General features: G+C 46.2%; 1 protein-coding gene across 3 annotated transcripts in view; it reads right to left on the minus strand.

The window, feature by feature from the left end:
* Window positions 1-6,962: 6,962 nt before the first annotated feature.
* The window catches only part of LOC132875162 (uncharacterized), a 53,395-nt gene continuing 33,581 nt past the window's right edge, over window positions 6,963-26,776 (minus strand). For all 3 annotated transcript variants that reach the window (XM_060911842.1, XM_060911832.1, XM_060911824.1), the window contains 2 exons: window positions 13,127-13,192; window positions 6,963-7,124 (listed from right to left, as the gene is read on the minus strand). In XM_060911842.1, the coding sequence (XP_060767825.1) occupies window positions 7,066-7,124; window positions 13,127-13,192 (125 nt within the window). In that variant the 3' untranslated portion in view covers window positions 6,963-7,065. The remainder of the gene's footprint in view (window positions 7,125-13,126; window positions 13,193-26,776) is intronic.

A 26,776-nucleotide genomic window follows, 5' to 3' on the forward strand; every position in this document is an offset into this window, starting at 1 on the left:
ATACTGGAGTTATTTAAGAAAAAAAAACCTTCCTGTAATTTACTAAAAGCATTCTATAATTTGTTACAAAACAATCAAATTGAATCGAATCATGTGTTTAATGAGTGTATCATTAGATCCCTAATGATTATTATTGAAAGGTTCTGTACATACACCTTAAATAATTACTTCCTCCTGCTCTTTAAAGCATTGAACATAAAGTAACTGAGAATTAAAATACTGCTCACACTGGATTGTCATTTTGATATATTTATAATAAAATTCATGTGATATGACTTTAACTGGTTAGTTTGTGTTTTGTTTGAATTGTGACTTCAAAATGCCAAGACTTGGACCAGGTTGTAATATACTTAGTGGTGAATGAGACCATCATTAAAATAAGCACGATGAATTTGTGTTTTCCTGAACACCTCTGATAGTTTACTTCAGCAACACATGCTTCTTATTGTTTACATCAAGTTTGATTTCAACATGAAAATTGACTGAGAGACAATAACCCATGCAGATCACACTGACAGAGGCGCAGTCTGTACCTTCACCTTCTACTTAATGAGGTTCATTCCAGGGGAATCAGATTCACTGACTCATCTGGGTGGGTTTCCAAAAAGCCTCTTAATGCTAAGAGCATCTTAACTAGGAGAGAGAGTGTTCATTGTGCTGCTCGCTCGACCATTTAATGATGATCTTTGTGCTACAATGCTTTTGGGAAACTCAGCACTGGTCTGTAGACGAAGGCACAGAACCATCAGCTGAATATTTACAGACACAGTGAGTCACTTGAAAAAAAAAAAAGAAGACCATATGACACAGTTAAGATGAATGTTCCTAAAGTCTTTTTTCTGATATATGATACAAACAAAAAAAAAATCTGAGCTCAACTGTTTTGTAAGGACAGAGATTCAGGCTTTTTTTCCAGGATGCACCAACAATGAGGTTGTGTGTCATAGTCTATAATTATATCAGAGAATTACACAAAACACTTCATGATGTAAAAGTTTCCAGCTGAGTCACCAAAAAAGGAAGTGAACAATGTGTGGCAACTTTTATTGCCAGAACACAAAAGGATAAATGTGTACAGTGGTGCTTGAAAGTTTGTGAACCCTTTAGAATTTTTTTATATTTCTGCATAAATATGACCTAAAACATCATCAGATTTTCACACAAGTCCTAAAAGTAGATAAAGAGAACCCAGTTAAACAAATGAGACAAAAAAGACTTGGTTATTTATTTATTGAGGAAAATGATCCAATATTACATATCTGTGATACATATCTGTGAGTGGCAAAAGTATGTGAACCTTTGCTTTCAGTATTTGGTGTGACCCCCTTGTGCAGCAATAACTGCAATTAAATGTTTCTGGTAACTGTTGATCAGTCCTGCACACCAGCTTGGAGGAAGCTTAGCCCATTCCTCCATACAGAACAGCTTCAACTCTGGGATGTTGGTGGGTTTCCTCACATGAACTGCTCGCTTCAGGTCCTTCCACAACAATTCAATTGGATTAAGGTCAGGACTTAATGTTTTGGCCATTCCAAAACATTAACTTTATTCTTCTTTATCCATTCTTTGGTAGAACGACTTGTGTGCTTAGGGTCATTGTCTTGCTGCATGACCCACCTTCTCTTGAGATTCAGTTCATGGACAGATGTCCTGATATTTTCCTTTAGAATTCACTGGTATAATTCAGAATTCATTGTTCCATCAGTCATGGCAAGCCGTCCTGGCCCAGATACAGCAAAACAGGCCCAAACCATGATACTACCACCACCATGTTTCACAGATGGGATAAGGTTCTTATGCTGGAATGCAGTGTTTTCCTTTCTCCAAACATAATGCTTCTCATTTAAACCTTAAAGTTCTATTTTGGTCTCATCCATCCACAAAACATTTTTCCAATTTCCTTCTGGCTGGTCCATGTGATCTTTAGCAAACTACAGATAAGCAGCAATGTTCTTTTTGGAGAGCAGTGGCTTTCTCCTTGCAACCCTGCCATGCACACCATTGTTGTTCAGTGTTCTCCTGATGGTGGACTCATGAACATTAGCCAATGTGAGAGAGGCCTTCAGTTGCTTAGAAGTTACCCTGGGGTCCTTTGTAACCTCGCCGACTATTACATGCCTTGCTCTTGGAGTGATCTTTGTTGGTCGACCACTCCTGGGGAGGGTAACAATGGTCTTGAATTTCCTCCATTTGTACACAATCTGTCTGACTGTGGATTGGTGGAGTCCAAACTCTTTAGAGATGGTTTTGTAACCTTTTCCAGCCTGATGAGCATCAACAATGCTTTTTCTGAGGTCCCCAGAAATCTCCTTTGTTCGTGCCATGATACACTTCCACAAACATGTGTTGTGAAGATCAGAGTTTCATAGATCCCTGTTCTTTAAATAAAACAGGGTGTCCACTCACACCTGATTGCATAGTATGGTTCTGCAGCTGCACCTCAGAGGAGAGGAATGATCTGTAGGGGATCATCAGGACTGCATCTAAAATCATTGGTGCCCCTCTCCAATCCCTAGAACAGATCTACTCTGCCAGGCTGAGAAACAGAGCCACAAAGATTAGGACCGACTGCACTCACCCTGGACAATGTCTTTTTGACACCCTTCCCTCTGGCTTAGGGTCATAAAGTCACAAACAGCAAGACATCAAAATAGCTTTTTCTCCAGGGCTGTAAAAGCTCTGCTGGAGGCCTGATCCAGACTTGGACTCACACACTGCACCTTACTGTGTTTGGCTACATATATCAGTATGTTGATATAAATGGTGATATTTCTAGATGTACTGAGGTAAAGTTTGGTGTTCCACAAGGTTCTGTCTTGGGTCTACTGCTTTTTTCTTTATATATGTTACATCTGGGTGATATTATTTGTAAACATTGTATTACAACCCTGATTCCAAAAAAGTTGGGACAAAGTACAAATTGTAAATAAAAACGGAATGCAATAATTTACAAATCTCAAAAACTGATATTGTATTCACAATAGAACATAGACAACATATCAAATGTCAAAAGTGAGACATTTTGAAATTTCATGCCAAATATTGGCTCATTTGAAATTTCATGACAGCAACACATCTCAAAAAAGTTGGGACAGGGGCAATAAGAGGCTGGAAAAGTTAAAGGTACAAAAAAGGAACAGCTGGAGGACCAAATTGCAACTCATTAGGTCAATTGGCAATAGGTCATTAACATGACTGGGTATAAAAAGAACATCTTGGAGTGGCAGCGGCTCTCAGAAGTAAAGATGGGAAGAGGATCACCAATCCCCCTAATTCTGCGCCAACAAATAGTGGAGCAATATCAGAAAGGAGTTCAACAGTGCAAAATTGCAAAGAATTTGAACGTATCATCATCTACAGTACATAATATCATCAAAAGATTCAGAGAATCTGGAAGAATCTCTGTGCGTAAGGGTCAAGGCCGGAAAACCATACTGGGGGCCCATGATCTTCGGGCCCTTAGACGGCACTGCATCACATACAGGCATGCTTCTGTATTGGAAATCACAAAATGGGCTCAGGAATATTTCCAGAGAACATTATTTGTGAACACAATTCACCGTGCCATCCGCCGTTGCCAGCTAAAACTCTATAGTTCAAAGAAGAAGCCGTATCTAAACATGATCCAGAAGCGCAGACATCTTCTCTGGGCCAAGGCTCATTTAAAATGGACTGTGGCAAAGTGGAAAACTGTTCTGTGGTCAGACAAATCAAAATTTGAAGTTCTTTATGGAAATCAGGGACGCCGTGTCATTCGGACTAAAGAGGAGAAGGACGACCCAAGTTGTTATCAGCGCTCAGTTCAGAAGCCTGCATCTCTGATGGTAGAGGGTTGCATTAGTGCATGTGGCATGGGCAGCTTACACATCTGGAAAGACACCATCAATGCTGAAAGGTATATCCAGGTTCTAGAGCAACATATGCTCCCATCCAGACGACGTCTCTTTCAGGGAAGACCTTGCATTTTCCAACATGACAATGCCAAACCACATACTGCATCAATTACAGCATCATGGCTGCATAGAAGAAGGGTCCAGGTACTGAAGTGGCCAGCCTGCAGTCCAGATCTTTCACCCATAGAAAACATTTGGCGCATCATAAAACGGAAGATACGACAAAAAAGACCTAAGACAGTTGAGCAACTAGAATCCTACATTAGACAAGTATGAGTTAACATCCCTATCCCTAAACTTGAGCAACTTGTCTCCTCAGTCCCCAGATGTTTACAGACTGTTGTAAAGAGAAAAGGGGATGTCTCACAATGGTAAACATGGCCTTGTCCCAACTTTTTTGAGATGTGTTGTTGTCATGAAATTTAAAATCACCTAATTTCTCTCTTTAAATGATACATTTTCTCAGTTTAAACATTTGATATGTCATCTATGTTCTATTCTGAATAAAATATGGAATGTTGAAACTTCCACATCATTGCATTCCGTTTTTATTTACAATTTGTACTTTGTCCCAACTTTTTTGGAATCGGGGTTGTAGTTTCCACTGTTATGCTGATGACACACAGTTGTATGTTTCTGCAAAACCTGATGAGAGACACCAGCTTAATAGAATTGAGGAATGTGTAAAGGACATTAGACACTGGATGCTTATTAACTTCCTTCTGCTTAACTCTGACAAGACTGAAGTACTTGTACTCAGACCACATGCAGCTAGACGTAAGTTTTCTGATTACACAGTAACTCTGGATGGCCTTTCTGTTTCTTCACGTGCAGCAGTAAAAGACCTAGGCGTGATTATTGACCCCAGTCTTTTATTCGAAACTCACATTGATAACATTACCCGGCTAGCTTTCTTTCATCTCAGAAATATTGCTAAGGTAAGAAATGTAATGTCACTACGTGACACAGAAAAACTACTTCATGCTTTCATTACCTCCAGGTTGGATTATTGTAATGCCTTACTGTCTGGATGTTCCAATAAGTGCATAAACAAGCTCCAGTTAGTTCAAAATGCAGCAGCAAGAGTCCTTACTAGAACTAGAAAATATGACCCCATCACCCCTGTCTTATCCACACTGCATTGGCTCCCAATCAAATTTCGTATTGATTATAAGGTACTATTGTTGACCTTTAAAGCACTAAATGGTCTCGTACCACAGTACCTGAGTGAACTTCTGCTCCTCTATGACCCGCCATGCCTACTTGGATCCAAAGGTGCAGGTTATCTGCTGGTACCTCATATAGTGAAGGCTACATCAGGGGGCAGAGCCTTTTCTTACAAAGCCCCACAGTTATGGAACAGCCTTCCAAGTAGTGTTCGTGAATCAGACACAATGTTAATGGTGTTTATGAGGTAAAGGTGTAGATCTGGAGGGTCCTCAGACATAGAGTGTTTTGGTAAACTGGGATGTATGGATGCTGTCAGTCCCCACTCGCTTGCTCACTCGAGTTTGTTGACAGTGTAGTGGCTGGCTGCTTTATGTCCTGGGGCTCCCTCATGCCTCTGTTACCTTCTGGCTCTCCCCTTTTAGTTATGCTGTCATAGTTAGTTGACGGAGTCCCTGCTTGTACTCAGTGCAATATGTATACTGTTCCTACTTATTCAGGTGACATTGGGCATACCTAACAACCTGTGTTTTCTTTCTCTCCCCCCCCACCCCACCCCAAATCTGTCCCTCTGAGTTACATGTTGGTCCTGGAATCGAGATGCTGACCTTTTCTGCTCCTCGGACCTGCCTGATCCATCCTGGTGCCCTGTGTCTGGTTGGAGTCTCATTGCATCGCTCCTGTGGAGGACGGCCCCATGAGGACAGTTGAAAGTCACACTTGGAGGATGCTCTGGACTCTTACAGTAATGCTTTTATGGCTGAGGACTACAGTTGACTTGCTAACTTTAGGACTGCAGTTGTCATGAACAGTTTTGCACTCAAGTCCCCATCAATGAAGAGTTTATAACATCAACAAAACTGACTTCATGTTAAAACTGTTAATGTTATAGTTATGTTGTCTGTTGTTGCCCAAATGAGGATGGGTTCCCTTTTGAGTCTGGTTCGTCTCGAGGTTTCTTCCTCATGTCGTCTGAGGGAGTTTTTCCTTGCCACCGTCACCACAGGCTTGCTCATTGGGGATAGATTAGGGATAAAATTAGCTCATGTTTTGAGTTGTTCAAATTGTGTAAAGCCGCTTTGCAACAATCTTTATTGTTAAAAGCGCTATACAAATAAACTTGACTTGACTTATTTTTATTTATTGGTATGCTGCTGTGATGGGCGACATGGTGGTGTAGTGGTTAGCGCTATCGCCTCACAGCAAGAAGGTCCAGGTTCGAGCCCCGTGGCTGGCGAGGGCCTTTCTGTGTGGAGTTTGCATGTTCTCCCCGTGTCCGCATGGGTTTCCTCCGGGTGTTCCGGTTTCCCCCACAGTCCAAAGACATGCAGGTTAGGCTAACTGGTGACTCTAAATTGACCATAGGTGTGACTGTGAGTGTGAATGGTTGTCTGTCTCTATGTGTCAGCCCTGTGATGACCTGGCGACTTGTCCAGGGTGTACCCCGCCTTTCGCCCATAGTCAGCTGGGATAGGCTCCAGCTTGCCTGCGACCCTGTAGAAGGATAAAGCGGCTAGAGATAATGAGATGAGATGAGATATGCTGCTGTGATCTGAGCCCTCAAAAAGTGTTTTGTTGTATAGTAATATGTAATGACAATAAAGAATCTATCTATCTGATTGTCATCCCATTGATTGAAAACACCTGACTCTAATTTCACCTTCAAATTAACTGATAATCCTAGAGGTTCACATACTTTTGCCACTCACAGATATGTAATATTGGATCATTTTCCTCAATAAATAGATGACCAAGTATAATATTTTTGTCTCATTTCTTTAACTGGGTTCTCTTTATCTACTTTTAGGATTTGTGTGAAACTCTGATGATGTTTCAGGTCGTATTTATGCAGAAATAGAGAAAATCCTAAAGGGTTCACAAACCTTCAAGCACCACTGTATGTGGGATGATGTGTAAGATGAATTTATTAAAGCAGTACAGTCCAGTAACAAGATAACAGCATCCAATGATTACAAACTAAACAGAGAAAAGTGCAGCTGCAATTTCAGGTGTTATTTTTTGGCTTCTGGATCTTGGCGTAGATCTGTCCAACTTGGTCCTGGTCTAGAAATAAAGAAAGAAGTGAAATTTGATAAAACCAGAAATATTGGGAGAAAGTCTCACTCTGTGTGTGCAGATGGTGAGTAAAAGGGGTAGCACTTTACAATAACAGCATTTGAATAAACATCACCTGATATAGTATTACGCATTAAACAGTGAAGTACAGCAGCACTTCAGTTTGAAAAAGTCTCAGATAGGTTCTGTCAGAAACAAATTAATTACATTAAAGCCTACTATCAACTATACAACCCTGTTTCCAAAAAGGGTGAGGCTGCATAAAATTAAAATAAAAACAGAACCATCTGACTTGCAAATCATGGAAACCCTATATTTTGTTGAAAATAGTACAAAGACCTTTATTACAACATATCAAATGTTCATCTCATCTCATCTCATTATCTCTAGCCGCTTTATCCTTCTACAGGGTCGCAGGCAAGCTGGAGCCTATCCCAGCTGACTACGGGCGAAAGGCGGGGTACACCCTGGACAAGTTGCCAGGTCATCACAGGGCTGACACATAGACACAGACAACCATTCACACTCACATTCACACCTACGGTCAATTTAGAGTCACCAGTTAACCTAACCTGCATGTCTTTGGACTGTGGGGGAAACCGGAGTACCCGGAGGAAACCCACGCGGACACGGGGAGAACATGCAAACTCCACACAGAAAGGCCCTCGCCAGCCCCGGGGCTCGAACCCAGGACCTTCTTGCTGTGAGGCGACAGCGCTAACCACTACACCACCGTGCCGCCCCATATCAAATGTTGAAACTGAGAAACTGTGTTTGTTGTTTGAAAAATATATGCTCATTTTGAGTTTAGTGCCAGCAACATGTTTCAGAAAAGTTGGAACGGGGCAACAAAAGACTGTAAAAGGTGTTTAAAAAACAGTAATTAGGTTAACAGGTCATTAAGATGATTGGGTATAAAAAGAGCATCCCAGAGAGGTGGAGTCTCTCAGAAGTAAAGATGGGGAGGGGTTCACTGCTCTGTGAAAAACTGCTTGGGCAAACAGTGCAACAATTTAAGAATAACTTTCCTCAATATAAACCTGCAAAGAATTTGTGGATCACATCATCAGTGGTCCCTAATATCATTAAAAGATTGAGAGAATCTGGAGGAATCTCTGTATGCAAGAGACAAGGCTGAAAACTGACATTGGATGCCTGTGATCTTCAGGCCCTCAGGAGACACTGCATTAAAAGCAGACACGTGTCTGTAGTGGAAATCACTGTATGGGCTCAGGAACACTTCAGAAAACAATGATCCATCTTCTAACGCTTATCCGGATCCAGGTTGCGGGGGTAGCAGGCTAAGCAGAGCAGCCCAGACTTCCCTCTCCCTGGCCACCTCCACCAGCTCTTCCAGGGGAATACTGAGGCATTCCCAGGCCAGCTGAGAGATGTAATCTCTCCAGCATGTCCTGGGTCTGCCTGGGGGTCTCCCCCCAGTGGGGCATGCCCAGAAAACCTCCTTTGGGAGGCGTCCAGGGGGTATCCTAACAAGGTGCCTGAACCACCACAACTGACTCCTTTCGATGTGGAGGAGCAGCAGTTCTACTCAGAATCTCTTCTGAATGACCAAACTTCTCACCCTGTCTCTAAGGGAGAGCCCAGCCACCCTGCGGAGAAAACTCATTTCTACTACTTGTATCCACAATCTCATTCTTTCGGTCACTACCCATAGCTCGTGACCATAGGTGAGAGTGGGAACATAGATGGACCAGTAAATTGAGAGCTTTGCCTTTTGGCTCAGCTCTCTCTTTACCACAACAGACCAGTTTACCATCCTCACCACTGCTGATGCTGCCCCAATCCATCTGTCCAACTCCCGCTCCCCCTTACCCTCACTCGTGAACAAAACCCCAAGGTACTTAAACTCCTCCACTTTAGGTAGCAACTCCCCCCTGACCTGGAGTAGGCACTCCACCCATTTCCGGCTGAGCACCATGGCCATGGACTTAGAGGTGCTGATCCTCATCCCAGCTGCTTTACACTCAGCTGCAAACCATCCCAGCGCATGCTGTAAGTCACAGGTTGATGAAGCCAACAGGACCACATCATCTGCAAAAAGCAGAGACGTGATCCTGATGCCACCAAACCAGACACCCTCCACCCCTTGGCTGCACCTAGAAATTCTGTCCATAAAAGTTATGAATAGAACCGGTGGCAAAGGACAGCCCTGGCGGAGTCCAACATGCACCGGGAATGAGTCCGACTTACTGCCGGCAATGCGAACCAAACTCCTGCTCCAGTCATACAGGGACCGAATGGCCTGCAGTAGTGGGCCCTGAATCCTATACGCCCAAAGCACCCCCCACAGGGCACCATGAGGGACATGGTCATAAGCCTTCTCCAGGTCCACAAAACACAAGTAGACCGATTGGGCAAACTCCCATGCACCCTCCAGTACCCTTGCAAGGGTAAAGAGCTGGTCCAGTGTTCCATGACCAGGACGAAAACCGCATTGTTCCTCCTGAATCCTAGATTCAACTATTGACCGGACTCTCCTCTCCAGCACCCCAGCATAGGCTTTCCCAGGGAAGCTGAGAAGTGTGATCCCCCTATAGTTGGAACACACCCTCCGGTCCCCCTTTTTAAAAAGGGGGACCACCACCCCAGTCTGCCAATCCAGAGGCACTGTCCCCGACCTCCACGCAATGTTGAAGAGGCGTGTCAGCCAAGACAGCCCAACAACATACAGTGCCTTCAGGAACTCAGGACGAATCTCATACACCCCCAGAGTCCGGCCATGGAGGAGCTTTTTAACCACCTCGGCAACCTCAGCCCCTGTGATGGGCGAGTCCTCCCAAGCACCCTCAGACTCTGCGTCCTCTTCGGACAACATGAAAGTGGGATTGAGGAGATCCTCAAAGTATTCCTTCCACCATTGGATGATGTCCCCAGTTGAGGTCAACAGCACTCCATCCTCACTGTAAACAGTAGGGACAGAACACTGTTTTCCTTTCCTGAGCCGCCAGAAGGTTTGCCAGAATCTCTTCGAGGCCGACCAAAAGTCACTTTCCATAGCCTCACTGAACTCCTCCCACACCCTTGTTTTTGCTTCAGTGACTGCCAGAGCCGCATTCCGCTTGGCCCGTCGGTATCTGTCAGCTGCCTCTGGGGACTCACAGGCTAACCAAGCCAGATAGGACTCCTTCTTCAGCTTGACGGCTCCACTTACCACAGGTGTCCACCAGCAGGTTCGGGGATTACCTCCACTATAGGCACCAACAACCTTGCAGCCACAGCTCTGCATGGCTGCCTCAGCAATGGAGGTGCAGAACATGGTCCACTCGGACTCAATGTCTCCATCCTTCCCTGGTATGCAGTTGAAGCTCTGCCGGATGTGACAGTTGAAGATCCGACGGATGGGAACCTCCGCCAGATGTTCCCAGCATACCCTTACTACTCATTTGGGCCTGCCCGGTCTGTCTGGCCTCCTCCCCCACCATCTGATCCAGCTCGCCACCAGGTAGTGATCAGTTGACAGCTCTGCTCCTCTCTTCACCCGAGTGTCCAAGACATATGGTCGTAGATCAGATGAAATGACTAGAAAGTCAATCGTCAATCTGTGGCCTAGGGTATCCTCGTGCCACGTGCACTTATGGACAACCTTATGCTCGAACATGGTGTTCGTTATGGCCAAACCATGCATGGCACAAAAGTCCAACAACTGAACACCACTCGGGTTCAGATCAGCCAGGCCGTTCCTCTCAATCGCACCCCTCCAGGTCTCACTGTCATTGCCCATATGAGCACTGAAGTCCTCCAGTAAAACAATGGAGTCCCCTCATGGTGCACTGTCTAGCACCCCACTCAAGGACTCCAAGAAGGCCGGGTACTCCAAACTACCATTTGGTGCATAAGCGCAAATGACCCTCTCATTCACTGGGGAGAACTCTGATGTTAGTGCGCCAAACTGGGGGGCTACCAATAGCCCCACCCCTGCCCAGTGCCGCTCACCCTTGGCAACTCCAGCATAGAAGAGAGTCCAACCCCTCTCCAGGAAATTGGTTCCAGAGCCTAAGCTATGCTTTGAGGTGAGCCCAACTATATCTAGTCGATACTGCTCAAACTAAGGCACAAGCTCAGGCTCCTTTCCCACAAGAGAGGTGACATTCCATGTCCCAAAAGCCAGTTTTGTCAGCCAGGGATCAGTATGCCAGGGCCTCTGCCTTTGGCTGCCACCCGATCCACAGTGCACTGAACCCTTACGGCACCTTCTGCGGGTGGTGGGTCCACAGGAGAGTGGCTCCATGTTGCTCATTCAGGCTGGACCCAGCCGGGCCCCACAGATATAGGCCTGACCACCAGGCATTCACCGACAAGCCCCTCCCCCAGACCTGGCTCCAGGGTGGGGCCCCGGTATCCTTGCTCCAGGCGAGGGTACTCGGATACCTGTTTTTTCTTTCATAAGGGTCCATTTTGAACTGCTCTTCATCTGAACTCTCATCTAGGGCCTGTTTGCCTTGGCAGACCCTGCCAGGGGCAATTGCCCGACAACAGAGGTCTTAGAATCCCTGAGGCACTTAAAGCCCTCCACCATGATAAGGTGGCGATTCAAGGAGGGGCAGAAAACCATTGTCTGTGAAAACACTTCATTACTGCATCCAAAAATGCAAGTTAAAAACAGATATAAACAATATCCAGAAACCCACCCCTTCTCTGGACCCGAGCTCTTTTACGATGGACTGAGGCAAAGTGGAAAACTCTTCCGAGGTCTGATGAATCAAAAGTAGAAATTCATTTTAGAAATCATGGACACCACATCCTCCAGGCTAAAGAGAGGGACCATCGAGCTTGTTATCAGTGCACAGCTCAAAAGCCAGCATCTGTGATGGTATGAGGGGGCATTAGTGCACATGACATGGGGAGCTTGTACATCTGGAAAGGCATCATTAATGCTGAATGATATAAACATGTTTCAGAGCAATATGCTGCCATTCAGACGAAATCTTTTTCAGGGAAGGCCTTCCTTCTTTCAGCAAGACAATGCCAAACCGCTTTCTGTACATATTAAAACTGCATGGCTCTGTAGTAAAAGAGTCTGGGTGCTAAACTGGCCTGCTGCAGTCCAGACCTGTCTCCCATTTAAAACATTTGGTGCATTATGAAGCGCAAAATATGACAAAGGAGACCCCAAACTGTTGAGCAACTGAAATTGTATATCAGGTAAGAATGGGACAACATTTCTCTTTCAGCACTACAGCAATTGGTCTCTTCAGTACCCAAATGTTTACAGAGTGTTGGTAAAAGTAGAGGTGAGGCAACAAAGTGGTAAACACACCCCTGTCTCAACTTTTCTGAAATGTGTTGCTGACATCAAATTCAAAATGAGCATATATTTTTCAATAAACAATACAATTTCTCAGTTTCAACATTCGATATATTGTTATGGCAGCGGGGGCATGGCCAAACATTGGCTGTGAAAGGTGAGGAGTCAGGTTGAACCAGCAGGTAATGTGACAAGTTACGCCTGTGTTGAATTACTGGCTGTCTATTAATGTGTGTCTCTGTGTGTCTTGCAGATAGCCAGTAACCAGAGAAAGCGCTACAATATGTCACCCCACGTGTGTGTGTGCGAGAGAGAGAGAAAGAGAGAGAGAGTGCATACTTGGCAGAATTAAAGTAACTGAAAAGTGAAAGCATTTAGAAATAAAAACACACAAGTATTGTGAGGCCTGCCTCCCAGCTCCTCATTGACCTCACTCCTAAAATTGTCAAAGTTGTCTTTTTCATATTTTCAGTGAAATATCTGGTTTCCTTGATTTGCAAAGAATCACATTCTGTTTTTATTTATATTTTACAGTGTCCCAATTCTTTTGGACACATACTTTCTTTTGTAATTAACATTGTGCGTTGCTGTTCTCATAAAATACTTTTTGTTAACAAGGTGACATTTTTAAAAATCTGTTGATTATAAGAATTAATATAAATTAATATAAGTAAGCAGTATCACATGAACAAGTGTGTGTGTGTGTGTGTGTGTGTGTGTGTACCTGTGGTGTTGGATGTTGGGGATGTTGCCAGAAAATACACAGCCTCATTTTCTCTCTCCTGATCACCTGATAAAGCAGAGCAGTTTATTTCTTTCTTTCGGACACAGCTCTAGAACCAATGATTACAATTTAATATTAATTAAACAAAGTGTAAACTTCTCTGTCCTGAAGATGTCTGAAAACTTAAAGTTACAGCTTCACCTCGGACTGTTACACAGCACTGACACTGGAGACTCCTTCCAGAAATGTTACATAAACACATTTCCCCTTACAACTTACAGAAAGCGTCACCATTTTGATGATTGCACCTAGTTTTTAATCAATTTATTACAACCCCGATTCCAAAAAAGTTGGGACAAAGTACAAATTGTAAATAAAAACGGAATGCAATGATGTGGAAGTTTCAAAATTCCATATTTTATTCAGAATAGAACATAGATGACATATCAAATGTTTAAACTGAGAAAATGTATCATTTAAAGAGAAAAATTAGGTGATTTTAAATTTCATGACAACAACACATCTCAAAAAAGTTGGGACAAGGCCATGTTTACCACTGTGAGACATCCCCTTTTCTCTTTACAACAGTCTGTAAACGTCTGGGGACTGAGGAGACAAGTTGCTCAAGTTTAGGGATAGGAACATTAACCCATTCTTGTTTAATGTAGGATTCTAGTTGCTCAACTGTCTTAGGTCTTTTTTGTCGTATCTTCCGTTTTATGATGCGCCAAATGTTTTCTATGGGTGAAAGATCTGGACCGCAGGCTGGCCAGTTCAGTACCCGGACCCTTCTTCTACGCAGCCATGATGCTGTAATTGATGCAGTATGTGGTTTGGCATTGTCATGTTGGAAAATGCAAGGTCTTCCCTGAAAGAGACGTCGTCTGGGTGGGAGCATATGTTGCTCTAGAACCTGGATATACCTTTCAGCATTGATGGTGTCTTTCCAGATGTGTAAGCTGCCCATGCCACACGCACTAATGCAACCCCATACCATCAGAGATGCAGGCTTCTGAACTGAGCGCTGATAACAACTTGGGTCGTCCTTCTCCTCTTTAGTCTGAATGACATGGCGTCCCTGATTTCCATAAAGAACTTCAAATTTTGATTCGTCTGACCACAGAACAGTTTTCCACTTTGCCACAGTCCATTTTAAATGAGCCTAGGCCCAGAGAAGACATCTGCGCTTCTGGATCATGTTTAGGTACGGCTTCTTCTTTGAACTATAGAGTTTTAGCTGGCAACGGCAGATGGCACGGTGAATTGTGTTCACAGATAAGGTTCTCTGGAAATATTCCTGAACCCATTTTGTGATTTCCAATACAGAAGCATGCCTGTATGTGATGCAGTGCCGTCTAAGGGCCCGAAGATCACGGGCACCCAGTATGGTTTTCCGGCCTTGACCCTTACGCACAGAGATTCTTCCAGATTCTCTGAATCTTTTGATGATATTATGCACTGTAAATGATGATATGTTCAAACTCTTTGCAATTTTACACCGTTGAACTCCTTTCTGATATTGCTCCACTATTTGTCGGCGCAGAATTAGGGGGATTGGTGATCCTCTTCCCATCTTTACTTCTGAGAGCCGCTGCCACTCCAAGATGCTCTTTTTATACCCAGTCATGTTAATGACCTATTGCCAATTGACCTAATGAGCTGCAATTTGGTCCTCCAGCTGTTCCTTTTTTTTTGTACCTTTAACTTTTCCAGCCTTTTATTGTCCCTGTCCCAACTTTTTTGAGATGTGTTGCTGTCATGAAATTTCAAATGAGCCAATATTTGGCATGAAATTTCAAAATGTCTCACTTTCGACATTTGATATGTTGTCTATGTTCTATTGTGAATATAATATCAGTTTTTGAGATTTGGAAATTATTGCATTCCGTTTTCATTTACAATTTGTACTTTGTCCCAACTTTTTTGGAATTGGGGTTGTATTAGTGGAGCATCTGCTGTACAAATTCCAGTGAACGACTTGTTACTACAGAAATGATAATGTACTAGAACACGCTGTTATAGAAAATTAATCAATGCCTTCTGACCAATCAGAATCCAGCAGCGATGAGGATCATGTTTGTAGGGACAGCGGCTATGCCTGTAACCATTGTAACCCTTTCACAAACAGTTTGAAACACACCCATCTCTGTACTCAATGCCATGTTGTAGCTCCGCCCCTTTCTCTGACTCCCTGTAACGGTATTGGATACAGAGGATACCGGATACCAGGTATGGTGACATCACGACTGCTTTAAATCAGCGAAGGAAATGGAAATTCTCTCTCTCTGGCCATGGATTTCCTCTCTGGTGGACTCCATGTGTGAAAGAGAGGCCGATGCATTTGGCGCTACAGAAGGACAGAAAACAAAGAACCAGCTATTGATACCGGACTTTAGCCAAAGTCCAATGTGCTTGACCTTCGCAAAGTTGTAATAATAACTGAACCGGTTATAGTTACTGCAGCCTATGCAGTACTTCAAAAAAGGGAAAGAGGCAACCGGCTCCCTCTGCCCCCTTTTCTCCAACGTCAATGAAATTATAAGCAAGACTCTCTCTAGATCATCGGGCACCCGACGAGACGCCGAGGATCTCCAGCTGACGAGCTGCGGAAGGAGCAAAACCATCTTCACTCCAGATCTACGTTCTGCGCAATCTCGGATCAGAAGGCTCACTTCAGTACCGTCTTCTCATGGATAACAGAAGGCTCACTTCCAATCGCTAATGAGTAAGGCTGGCATCTGGGCAAAGCTTGTTAGTTTTACTTGTAGCTAGTTAACGTGAACAGTGTTGTTTTTTTGAATTCATTTATGATTTAAATGTACGCATTTTGATTCATATGAAGGTCGGTCTTAGACCTTGTGTTGTTGGTTTACTTTGTTTACTATCTGTTTTTAGTTAGATTGTGCATGCTCTCTCTTACTCTCTCTCGCTTATTAACCAAGGCGAGTTCAAACTCCAGATTCCTTTGTCTTAATTTCCACGCGCTCTCCTTGTAGGCGCGGCCTGGCACGGCTCGTGCATTCCATGAGCATTCCACACACAGAGACACACACACAACCATGTAATTTTCCCCATCACATTTTAACATCCACTCACCCTGTTACTTCTGATCACCATTAGTGCCTTAATTATCATACACACTACTGATTCTTATATGTGTATATATATTGTATCATTTCTATTGAATTATTCCTTGTCTGCTATTGTTGCTATATCTGATCAGTATTAGTTTGCTAATTCCTGTCAGCTATCTCAATAAATGGTATCTTTGGAATAAACTGTGTCCTGTTTATTGTTACAATATTCACTGAAGTGCCAACCTCTGCCAAGAAAAGAACTCTAATTGCCTTCACCCATTTGTTAATGAATTTATGAGACTGATTAATGAATTTGAGACTGATTCCTTTTTATGAGACTGATTTGATTTGCTGATTAATGAATTTATGAGACTGATACCTTTTTACATGAGACTGATTTGGTAAGCCCATTTGCACCTACATATTTTGGTGCCCCATGTGAGGCTTGGTATTTTTGGCTTCAGTGATTATTTGTAGCAATAACAGATAAATTTAGTGTTGAGCTATTCCAGGCCTCTACTCAGTAATAGGCTAGTCAAGTGGAATTGCCAAGGCTATATCAGAGTGTATTTTGGGCTAATTGCAGCATAGTGATAGTGTTGTTTTAACTAACAGTCATACTGTAAACACAGCTAGTAGGGAATAAGTGACCGTACCACCAGTAGCCATTGGTAGAAACACGTACAGTTGCCATAGTTAGTTGGCATATTTCGAGAGGAATAGTAGTAAACAAAACCCCACGGGTTAGGAGCACCTGTGTGTTTTCTTATTGTCGCTGTCTGAATGCAGCCTGTACCCTCGTCGCCTCGTAGCCACGGCATTATAACCCCACAGGTTCGGAGCACCTGTGCGTTTTCTTATTGTCATTGTCTGAGCACAGCCTGTCTGTCGTCGCCTCATAGCCACGGCATTATTTTATATTAAAAGGGGTTAGGCTGAGAAATAGTGCCCACGTCACTAGCTCCTCAAGTATAGGTCCGTGCCCGAACCAGGCAGTCAAGATGAGCTGCCATAATTCCCCACATACATCAGGAAGTGAGGAGGATAGCTCACCTCCCCTGGAACTTATACCCCTGTCTGACCTCATCTCTGATCTCCTCGAAATCTCTCCTAAGAAAAGGGGAGAACTTGGGCAGTTAACCCAGGGTGAGTGTCAGGCATGGATTGCCAGCTTGATACGGCACGTGCAGAATCCCCAACGAGGTGCCGTCACCATCCACGTGGTTGGCAAGTTATTTCTGCTCCATCACCAACATACCCGTTTGGAACTGGAAAAGCTCCAGAGGAAGAAAAAGGAGCTGTGCGCTAGCCGCGACCAGCTAGACGCAATGAATCAGACCCTGCGTGATGAACTCAAGCTTAACAATGATTTGCTAAGGAAGTGCGATAATACACTCCGGCTAGCTGAACTGGAAGCTGCTGCTGGCCAGACCATGGAAGAAAGTCGCAAAATGTGTGCCAGGGCCCAAGCGATGCTTCAGGCACTACCCGTGGAGGCAAAGGCAGAAACCGAGCCAGTAGCTGGGAGAGGGGCCGAGTCTGACACAGACTCTGAAGATTTCTTAGTCGATCACCAAACGCCCCCCCCCTTTCCAAACCAAAGTGCCAGGCTGCTGCCCCCTCCCGCAACCCCGGTGGAGCAGAATTACACCCACTGGCACTCAAGGAGCCCCCAAAGCTCACGAACATTAAAAAGGAGAATGAGAAGTCTTCGGCGGTAAATCCCACCGAGGAACACTCATTCTCTTCTCTCTCCCCCTCTGATGATGTTAGGACTGGGACTGTTTTGGCCTCTAGAGGCCGCTGTTATGTTTATCTTGTCATGTTTGTTTTGGCCTCTAGAGGCCGCCACTGTGTTTTGTGTTTGTCTTGATTGCCTGTTTCCTGCCCCGCCCTGTTCCTTAATTAGTTTGTTTATAAATACCCCTCTGTTTGTTCCCTTGTCATGGAGTCTTTATGCTATGCTGCTCTTGGCTAAGTTACCTCTGTCCCGTGTACCTTGTTTATCTCCTAGTGTTTTTTGGTATTTTGTTTTTTGGACTTTGCACTTTACATTTTTGAATCTTCTGGGCATTTGCTTTTTTTGTCTTTTCTCTTTTTGGACATTGAACCTTGGGATATTTTTATTTTGTTTATCGACTGAGCTTTTGTATTTTCATTTTTGTTTTTTCCCTCGGATTGTAAATATTGTAAATAAACTGTTTTTGATACTCTACTTTCGCCTCACGCCTCTGCACTTGAGTCATCCCCCTGGTGGCCTAGTGGGGGTTTGCTGGATTATCACACCAGCGACCCGGGTTCGTATCCCAGCAAAACCCTAACAGAAAGACTCCGTCATGACCGACTCAGCAGAGGCTTCTTCAACTGTCTACCCGGCTAACCTTCAAGGAATTATGGCCGCTTTAACACGCTTCGGAGCTACCATGGACACTCATGGATGAACTCTTGCAAGGCAACGTGAGACCCTTGCTCGCCACGAGGTACTGCTTCAGCAGATTGGGAAAACCCTGGCATAGCTGACTTCTCTGTCCCCATCTCCTCTGCCTGCTCCTGCTCCACCATCCACTCCCGCTCCAGTGCCTCCTGCCACGCTGCCTCCTTCACCTCGCGAACCCAGCCTTCCTGCACCACAGAGGTATGACGGCAAGCACAGTGAGTGCCGGGAGTTCCTTACCCAGTGCCAACTCACCTTTGAGCTCCAGCCTACCACCTACACTACGGATCGCCGCAAGATTGCCTTTGTGATAACCTTGTTAGCTGGTAAGGCGTGAGCCTGGGCCACAGCTATCTGGCAGAGACAGGGACCTGAGCGCTCTGATTTCCAGCTGTTTATGGAGGAGATGCTTCGTGTCTTTGATCAAGCAGACATCAGTAAAGACGCAGCCAGAAAGCTCATGTCCATCCGGCAAGGAGGAAGCATCGCAGACTACGCCATCTCGTTCCGGATGCTTGCAGCAGTAAGTGGATGGAACGAGACTGCCCTGGTGTCAGCCTTCCACCATGGTTTGTCTGACCCCATCAAAGACGGCCTGGCCTCTATCGGATGCCCAAGTGACCTCGAAACTTTGATCTCACATTCTACTCATCTTGACAACAGGATTAGAGAATGCTGCCAAGTCCTGAGCCTCACTGCCTCAACATGGAGCCCGTCTACCTCCTCCAGTGGCTGTCCAGAGCCCATGCAAGTTGGCCGTACTCATCTCTCCACAGCTGAGAGGGAGCGCAGAAGGAGGGACAAGTGCTGCATCTACTGTGGCAAACCTGGCCATTTCCGAGCATCATGTACCGAGCTCTTGGGAAAAGGACCGCCCCATCCAGCTGAGGGAGGGTTGTGATGGGGCCTACCCTCTCTCCCGAACTTCCCAGCCAAGGAGTCTACATCCCTGTCTCCATCTCCTGGGGTGAGACCGTCCACTCTTGTCAGGCCTTGTTAGACTCTGGAGCGGCTGGAAACTTTATGGATGTTCACTTCACCCAAAGTATCAATGTCCTGACTGCACCTCTTGAAGTCCCACTGTCTGTGTCTGCCCTCAATGGCCAAGCGTTAGGTGATGGAAGAGTCACCCAAGTTACTTCTCCAGTCTTTCTCCAGTCTCAAGGTCACAAGGAAGAGATATCCCTGCACCTGATTCCTTCACCAGAGTTCCCAGTTATTCTAGGTCTTCCTTGGCTTACCCGCCACAACCCTCGTATAGACTGGGTCACTAGCCAGGTTGTGGAGTGGGGTCCTGCTTGCTATGCCTCTTGTCTGCTCTCTAGCTCTCCTGTGTCTCCTGCTGAGCCTCCTGATCTCACCGAGTTATCTCAAGTTCCCACAGAGTACTGGGATCTCAAGGAAGTTTTCAGCAAGAGCAGGGCCACCGTTCTTCCTCCGCACCAAGCCTACGACTGTGCCATCGACTTCCTCCCTGGGACTACCCCTCCTCATGGCAGACTGTTTTCCCTCTCTCAGCCAGAATGCAAGGCCATGGAGGAGTACATCAAGGACGCCTTGGCCTCTGGGTTCATTCGACCATCCACCTCACCCGCTGGTGCCGGCTTCTTCTTTGTTGGCAAGAAGGATGGGGGGCTCCGGCCATGTATTGATTACAGGGGTCTTAACAAGATCACTGTACGCAACCGCTATCCCCTTCCGCTGATGTCCACAGCGTTCAATCTGCTCCAAGGCGCCACTGTCTTCACCAAATTGGACTTACGGAACGCATACCACCTCATCCGTATCCGACAGGGAGATGAGTGGAAGACTGCCTTTAACACCCCGTCTGGGCACTATGAGTACCAGGTGATGCCCTTCGGACTCACCAACGCACCAGCTGTTTTTCAGGCCCTAATCAATGACGTCTTGAGGGACATGATTAACCAGTACGTTTTTGTCTACCTTGAAGATATCCTTATCTTCTCCAAGACCATACAGGAGCACCTCCACCATGTCCGCCAGGTTCTCCAGAGGCTGCTACAGAACAATCTGTTCGCTAAGGCCCAGAAATGTGAATTTCATGTTCCCAAGGTCTCCTTTCTGGGTTTTATTGTACGGACGGGCCAACTCCAGATGGATCCAGCCAAGACCCTGGCCGTCCGGGACTGGCCCACCCCCAAGTCCGTCAAAGAGGTTCAGTGGTTCTTAGGATTCGCTAACTTCTACCGCAAGTTTATCAGGAACTTCAGTTCTGTAGCAGCGCCCATATCGGACCTCACCAAAGGGACAGGTGGATCATATGTCTGGTCTCCTCAGGCGGAAAAGGCGTTTAAAGACCTCAAGCACCGCTTCTGCATGGCACCCATTCTGGTCCTCCTGGACCCTTCGCAACCCTTCATCGTCGAGGTGGACGCCTCGGACAGCAGCGTCGGCGCAGTCCTCTCTCAACGCTCGGAAGGAAGGTTGCACCCCTGCGCATACTTCTCCCACCACCTGAGTTCTGCGGAGTCCCGGTATGACGTGGGGGATCGAGAACTGCTAGCAGTTAAACTAGCCCTTGAGGAGTGGAGGCACTGGCTGGAGGGAGCGCAACATCCATTTTTGGTCTGGACGGACCACAAGAACCTGGAGTACCTCCAGCAAGCAAAGAGACTCAATCCATGACAGGCTAGGTGGGCCTTGTTTTTCAGTCGGTTTGACTTTACCCTATCATACCGCCCCGGCTCCAAAAACACCAAACCTGATGCACTTTCCATGCTGTTCGCTTCCACCAACAGGGAGAGCGAAGTTGGGCCTATTATCCCTGTGTCCTGGATTGTGGCCCCTGTCCGCTGGGGTATTGAGGAGGCCGTCCGATGAGCCCAACACCAGGACCCCAGTCCTGGGACAGGGCCACCGGGCATCTTGTACGTCCCACATCAAGCCCGGGCCAAGGTTCTCCAGTGGGGTCACTCTTCCCCTCTCAATGCCCACCCAGGAGCTCGGAGGACCCTGGACTTCCTGAGAAGACGCTTCTGGTGGCCAAGCATGGAGAAGGAAGTGAGGTCATTCGTCCTTTCCTGCGAGGTGTGCACCAGAAGCAAGAACCCATGACAGCATCCCCAGGGCCTCCTGCATCCGCTGACCATTCCCCGGCGTCCCTGGTCCTATGTGGCAGTAGACTTCATCACGGGTCTCCCTGAGTCTCAAGGTAACACTGTCATTTTGGTCATAGTGGACAGATTCTCCAAGGCCTGCCACTTTATACCTCTGTGAAAGCTCCCTTCTGCCCTTGAAACTGCTAAACTTATGTTCAATCACGTCTTCCGAGTCTTTGGTCTCCCACAGGATATGGTTTCTGACTGGGGGCCCCAGTTCTCCTCCCGAGTGTGGCACGGGTTTTGCAAGCTCATCGGAGCCACTGCCAGCCTCTCCTCTGGGTTCCACCCTCAGTCCAATGGCCAGACGGAGAGGCTCAACCAAGACCTGGAAACCACCCTGCGAGGCCTGGCTATGGATAACCCGACTTTTTGGAGCACCTGGCTGCCATGGGCAGAGTACGCCCACAACACCCTGCAGTCATCGGCTACCAAGCTGTCACCGTTCCAATGCCAATTCGGGTTCCAGCCACCTCTGTTCCCAGACCAGGAGGAGGACACGGGGGTGCCATCGGTCAACCAATATGTGAGATGGTGTCGCAAGACCTGGAGCAAGGTCAGGAGGACCCTCATCCAGACCTCCAGAACCAACCAGACTCAAGCCAACCACCATAGAAGACCTGCCCACACTTTCCGCCCTGGGCAGCGGGTTTGACTGTCCACCAAGGACCTTCCGCTGTAGGTGGAGAACCGCAAGCTTGCTCCTCGCTACATTGGCCCCTTCAAGGTGGTGTGCAGGGTGAACCCTGTTGCTTACCAGCTCCAGTTGCCCCGGACTCTGAAGATCAACCCCACATTCTATGTTTCCCTGTTGCGGCCCGTACTGACGTCCACGTATGCCCCTGCCCCTAGGAATACCCCACCCCCTGCATCTTCCAGGGTCAGACTGTGTTCACTGTTCATCGCTTGCTTGACTCCCGCCGAGTCCGCGGCGGGTTTCAATATCTGGTACACTGGGAGGGCTATGGCCATGAGGAACGCTGTTGGGTCCCCGCCCGGGACATTTTAGATAAAGGACTCTGTCGGGACTTCCATTCGGCCCATCCGGATCGCCCTGGGAACGTCAGGAGACACTCCTGGGGGGGGGGGGGGGGGGCAGGGCTCGAAATTAACTTTTTTTCTTTGTGTCCCCCAGTGGTCCCGAATTCTGTGTTGTATTGTCCCGAATGGAAGCAAAAGTGTCCCCATTTTTTTCCTCTCTGAAATAACCAGTGGTTAATATTATCATATGAAGTCTCATCTCCTCTCATTATCTCTAGCCGCTTTATCCTGCCCTACAGGGTCGCAGGCAAGCCGGAGCCCATCCCAGCTGACTATGGGTGAAAGGCAGGGTACACCCTGGACAAGTCGCCAGGTCATCACAGGGCTGACACATAGACACAGACAACCATTCACACTCACATTCACACCTACGCTCAATTTAGAGTCACCAGTTAACCTAACCTGCATGTCTTTGGACTGTGGGGGAAACCGGAGCACCCGGAGGAAACCCACACGGACACGGGGAGAACATGCAAACTCCACACAGAAAGGCCCTCGCCGGCCACGGGGCTCGAACCCGGACCTTCTTGCTGTGAGGCGACAGCGCTAACCACTACACCACCGTGCCGCCCATCATATGAAGTTACTATTATATTTGTAACTATGCGATTTTGAACCCTTTATATCATTTTTACAATAAGTCACAAGACACAAGCGACACATGTCCTATACATCATCTACTTCAAAATTACAGTTATTGCATTTTCAGTTTATTAAACTTTGGCGATCTCGCTGTATGAATAGATACCCGTTTATTTAAAGGGGCCAACTAGCTCATTCAGAAAATGTTTCAACTCCCTACATCTGCAGTACACTTTAGTTGAAAATAAGACCCCTTTTATGTTCATTTCATCTACTTATACCTTGAATATCTGTTGGCACTTATAAGGCCAACTTATAATTTTCACCATTACCGTTATCCATTTTTATGAACTTTCCGTTATCCATTTTATGAACTTTTCGTTATCCATTACCGTTATCCATTTTTATGAACTTTCCGTTATCCATTTTTATGAACTTTCCGTTATCCATTTTTATGAACTTTCCGTAATCCATTTTATGAACTTTCCGTTATCCATTTTTATGAACTTTCCGTTATCCATTTTTATGAACTTTCCGTTATCCATTTTATGAACTTTCCGTTATCCATTTTATGACCTTTCCGTTATCCATTTTATGAACTTTCGCTGCCGGGTGCAAACGTTAGCACCATCAGCATAGTGGCAGGTCCGAGCCTAGTTGTGCTGCTGACTGACTAAACTTTCTGAACTAGAAAGACACCAAGAAAACTCACTTATTCTGTTGAACGGTATCTTCCGTCAATATCATCCACATCATTCCTGTTGTATTTTATAACGTGTCTAACAGTGCTCATTAAGTTCATTCAGTTGCTAGCGTTGCCTGCAGACCAGGCGATGACACTTTGGATCCTGAAGGTCCCGGAGACGTTATGTCTGGGCTTTCAGTTTCTTCCCCGCGGTCGGTCCGCTTCAACCACTTCAGCATTTTTGTTGTGGCAAGAGTCGGCGCAGCGTGTGCGGTAGCAATTCCATTCCAAGTCCATATAATGCGGACTCCGGCCGAAGATTCTAGAACAGAATGCGCTGCTCTGTAGCCTACGGATGCAGGTGCATCGAAAGTGTAGCTACTATGTATTTTTCGCTGTTAACGTTTTAAAATTAAAATTGACAAATTAGGTGAATGTCTACGTATGTGTTACGGCTTTGTAAATAATATTAATGTAGAACTTTTTTTCTAGATCTGTTTTTTTTTCCATTGTCCCGGGATTGTCCCAGATATGATAATTTTGTGTCCCGATGACATTTTTTATGGTCCCCGGGACATCGGGACACCGTTAGTTTCGAGCGCTGGGGGGGGGGTCCTGTTAGGACTGGGACTGTTTTGGCCTCTAGAGGCCGCTGTTATGTTTATCTTGTCATGTTTGTTTTGGCCTCTAGAGGCCGCCACTGTGTTTTGTGTTTGTCTTGATTGCCTGTTTCCTGCCCCGCCCTGTTCCTTAATTAGCTTGTTTATAAATACCCCTCTGTTTGTTCCCTTGTCATGGAGTCTTTATGCTATGCTGCTCTTGGCTAAGTTACCTCTGTCCCGTGTACCTTGTTTATCTCCTAGTGTTTTTTGGTATTTTGTTTTTTGGACTTTGCACTTTACATTTTTGAATCTTCTGGGCATTTGCTTTTTTTGTCTTTTCTCTTTTTGGACATTGAACCTTGGGATATTTTTATTTTGTTTATCTACTGAGCTTTTGGATTTTCCTTTTGGTTTTTTCCCTCGGATTGTAAATATTGTAAATAAACTGTTTTTGATACTCTACTTTCGCCTCACACCTCTGCACTTGAGTCATCCCCCTGGTGGCCTAGTGGGGGTTTGCTGGATTATCACACCAGCGACCCAGGTTTGTATCCCAGCAAAACCCTAACAGATGAGTACCATATGAGGTATCCCCCTCCATCAAACTCATCATCAGGTAGCTCAGAGAGTGAACCTCCCCAAAGGACCCAAAAGAACCATTCCCCTGGCCTTCATATGCGCCAGATTGACTCCTTTGTAAAGGACATTGAGCAATTCGACCCCAATAAACCGAGTTACATGGTAAGTGCCATTACCCGTCGACAAACCAGAGTCAGTCGCAAGGACTCCAACACTAAGTTACAGACCGTCCATCTAGGTCGACAGCCTGGTGGTGCTGACTTAGTTTCTATACCGGAAAGAGACCCAGTGATCCAAAGAATCCGACAGTTAGTCACAGCCCCTGTGATGGGCGAGTCCTCCCAAGCACCCTCAGACTCTGCGTCCTCCTCGGACAACATGAAGGTGGGATTGAGGAGATCCTCAAAGTATTCCTTCCACTGTTGGATGATGTCCCCAGTTGAGGTCAACAGCACTCCATCCTCGCTGTAAACAGTAGGGACAGAACACTGTTATCCTTTCCTGAGCCACCAGACGGTTTGCCAGAATCTCTTCGAGGCCGACTGAAAGTCACTTTCCATAGCCTCACTGAACTCCTCCCACACCCTTGTTTTTGCTTCAGTGACTGCCAGAGCCGCATTCCGCTTGGCCCGTCAGTATCTGTCAGCTGCCTCTGGAGACTCACAGGCTAACCAAGCCAGATAGGACTCCTTCTTCAGCTTGACGGCTCCACTTACCACAGGTGTCCACCAGCAGGTTCGGGGATTACCACCACTATAGGCACCAACAACCTTGCAGCCACAGCTCTGCACGGCTGCCTCAGCAATGGAGGTGCAGAACATGGTCCACTCGGACTCAATGTCTCCATCCTTCCCTGGTATGCAGTTGAAGCTCTGCCGGATGTGACAGTTGAAGATCCGACGGACGGGAGCCTCCGCCAGATGTTTGGGCCTGCCCGGTCTGTCTGGCCTCCTCCCCCACCATCTGATCCAGCTCGCCACCAGGTAGTGATCAGTTGACAGCTCTGCTCCTCTCTTCACCCGAGTGTCCAAGACATACGGTCGTAGATCAGATGAAACGACTAGAAAGTCAATCATCAATCTGTGGCCTAGGGTATCCTCGTGCCACGTGCACTTATGGACAACCTTATGCTCGAACATGGTGTTCGTTGTGGTCAAACCATGCATGGCACAAAAGTCCAACAAGTGAACACCACTCGGGTTCAGATCAGGCAGGCTGTTCCTCCCAATCGCACCCCTCCAGGTCTCACTGTCATTGCCCACATGAGCATTGAAGTCCCCCAGTAAAACAATGGAGTCCCCTCATGGTGCACTGTCTAGCACCCCACTCAAGGACTCCAAGAAGGCCGGGTACTCCGAACTACCATTTGGTGCATAAGCACAAATGACCCTCTCATTCACTGGGGAGAACTCTGATGTTAGCGCGCCAAACTGGGGGGCTACCAATAGCCCCAACCCTGCCCGGTGCCACTCACCCTTGGCAACTCCAGCATAGAAGAGAGTCCAGCCCCTCTCCAGGAAATTGGTTCCAG

This window comes from Neoarius graeffei, chromosome 2 (assembly GCF_027579695.1).
Source record: "Neoarius graeffei isolate fNeoGra1 chromosome 2, fNeoGra1.pri, whole genome shotgun sequence".
Taxonomy (NCBI): Eukaryota; Metazoa; Chordata; class Actinopteri; order Siluriformes; family Ariidae; genus Neoarius; species Neoarius graeffei.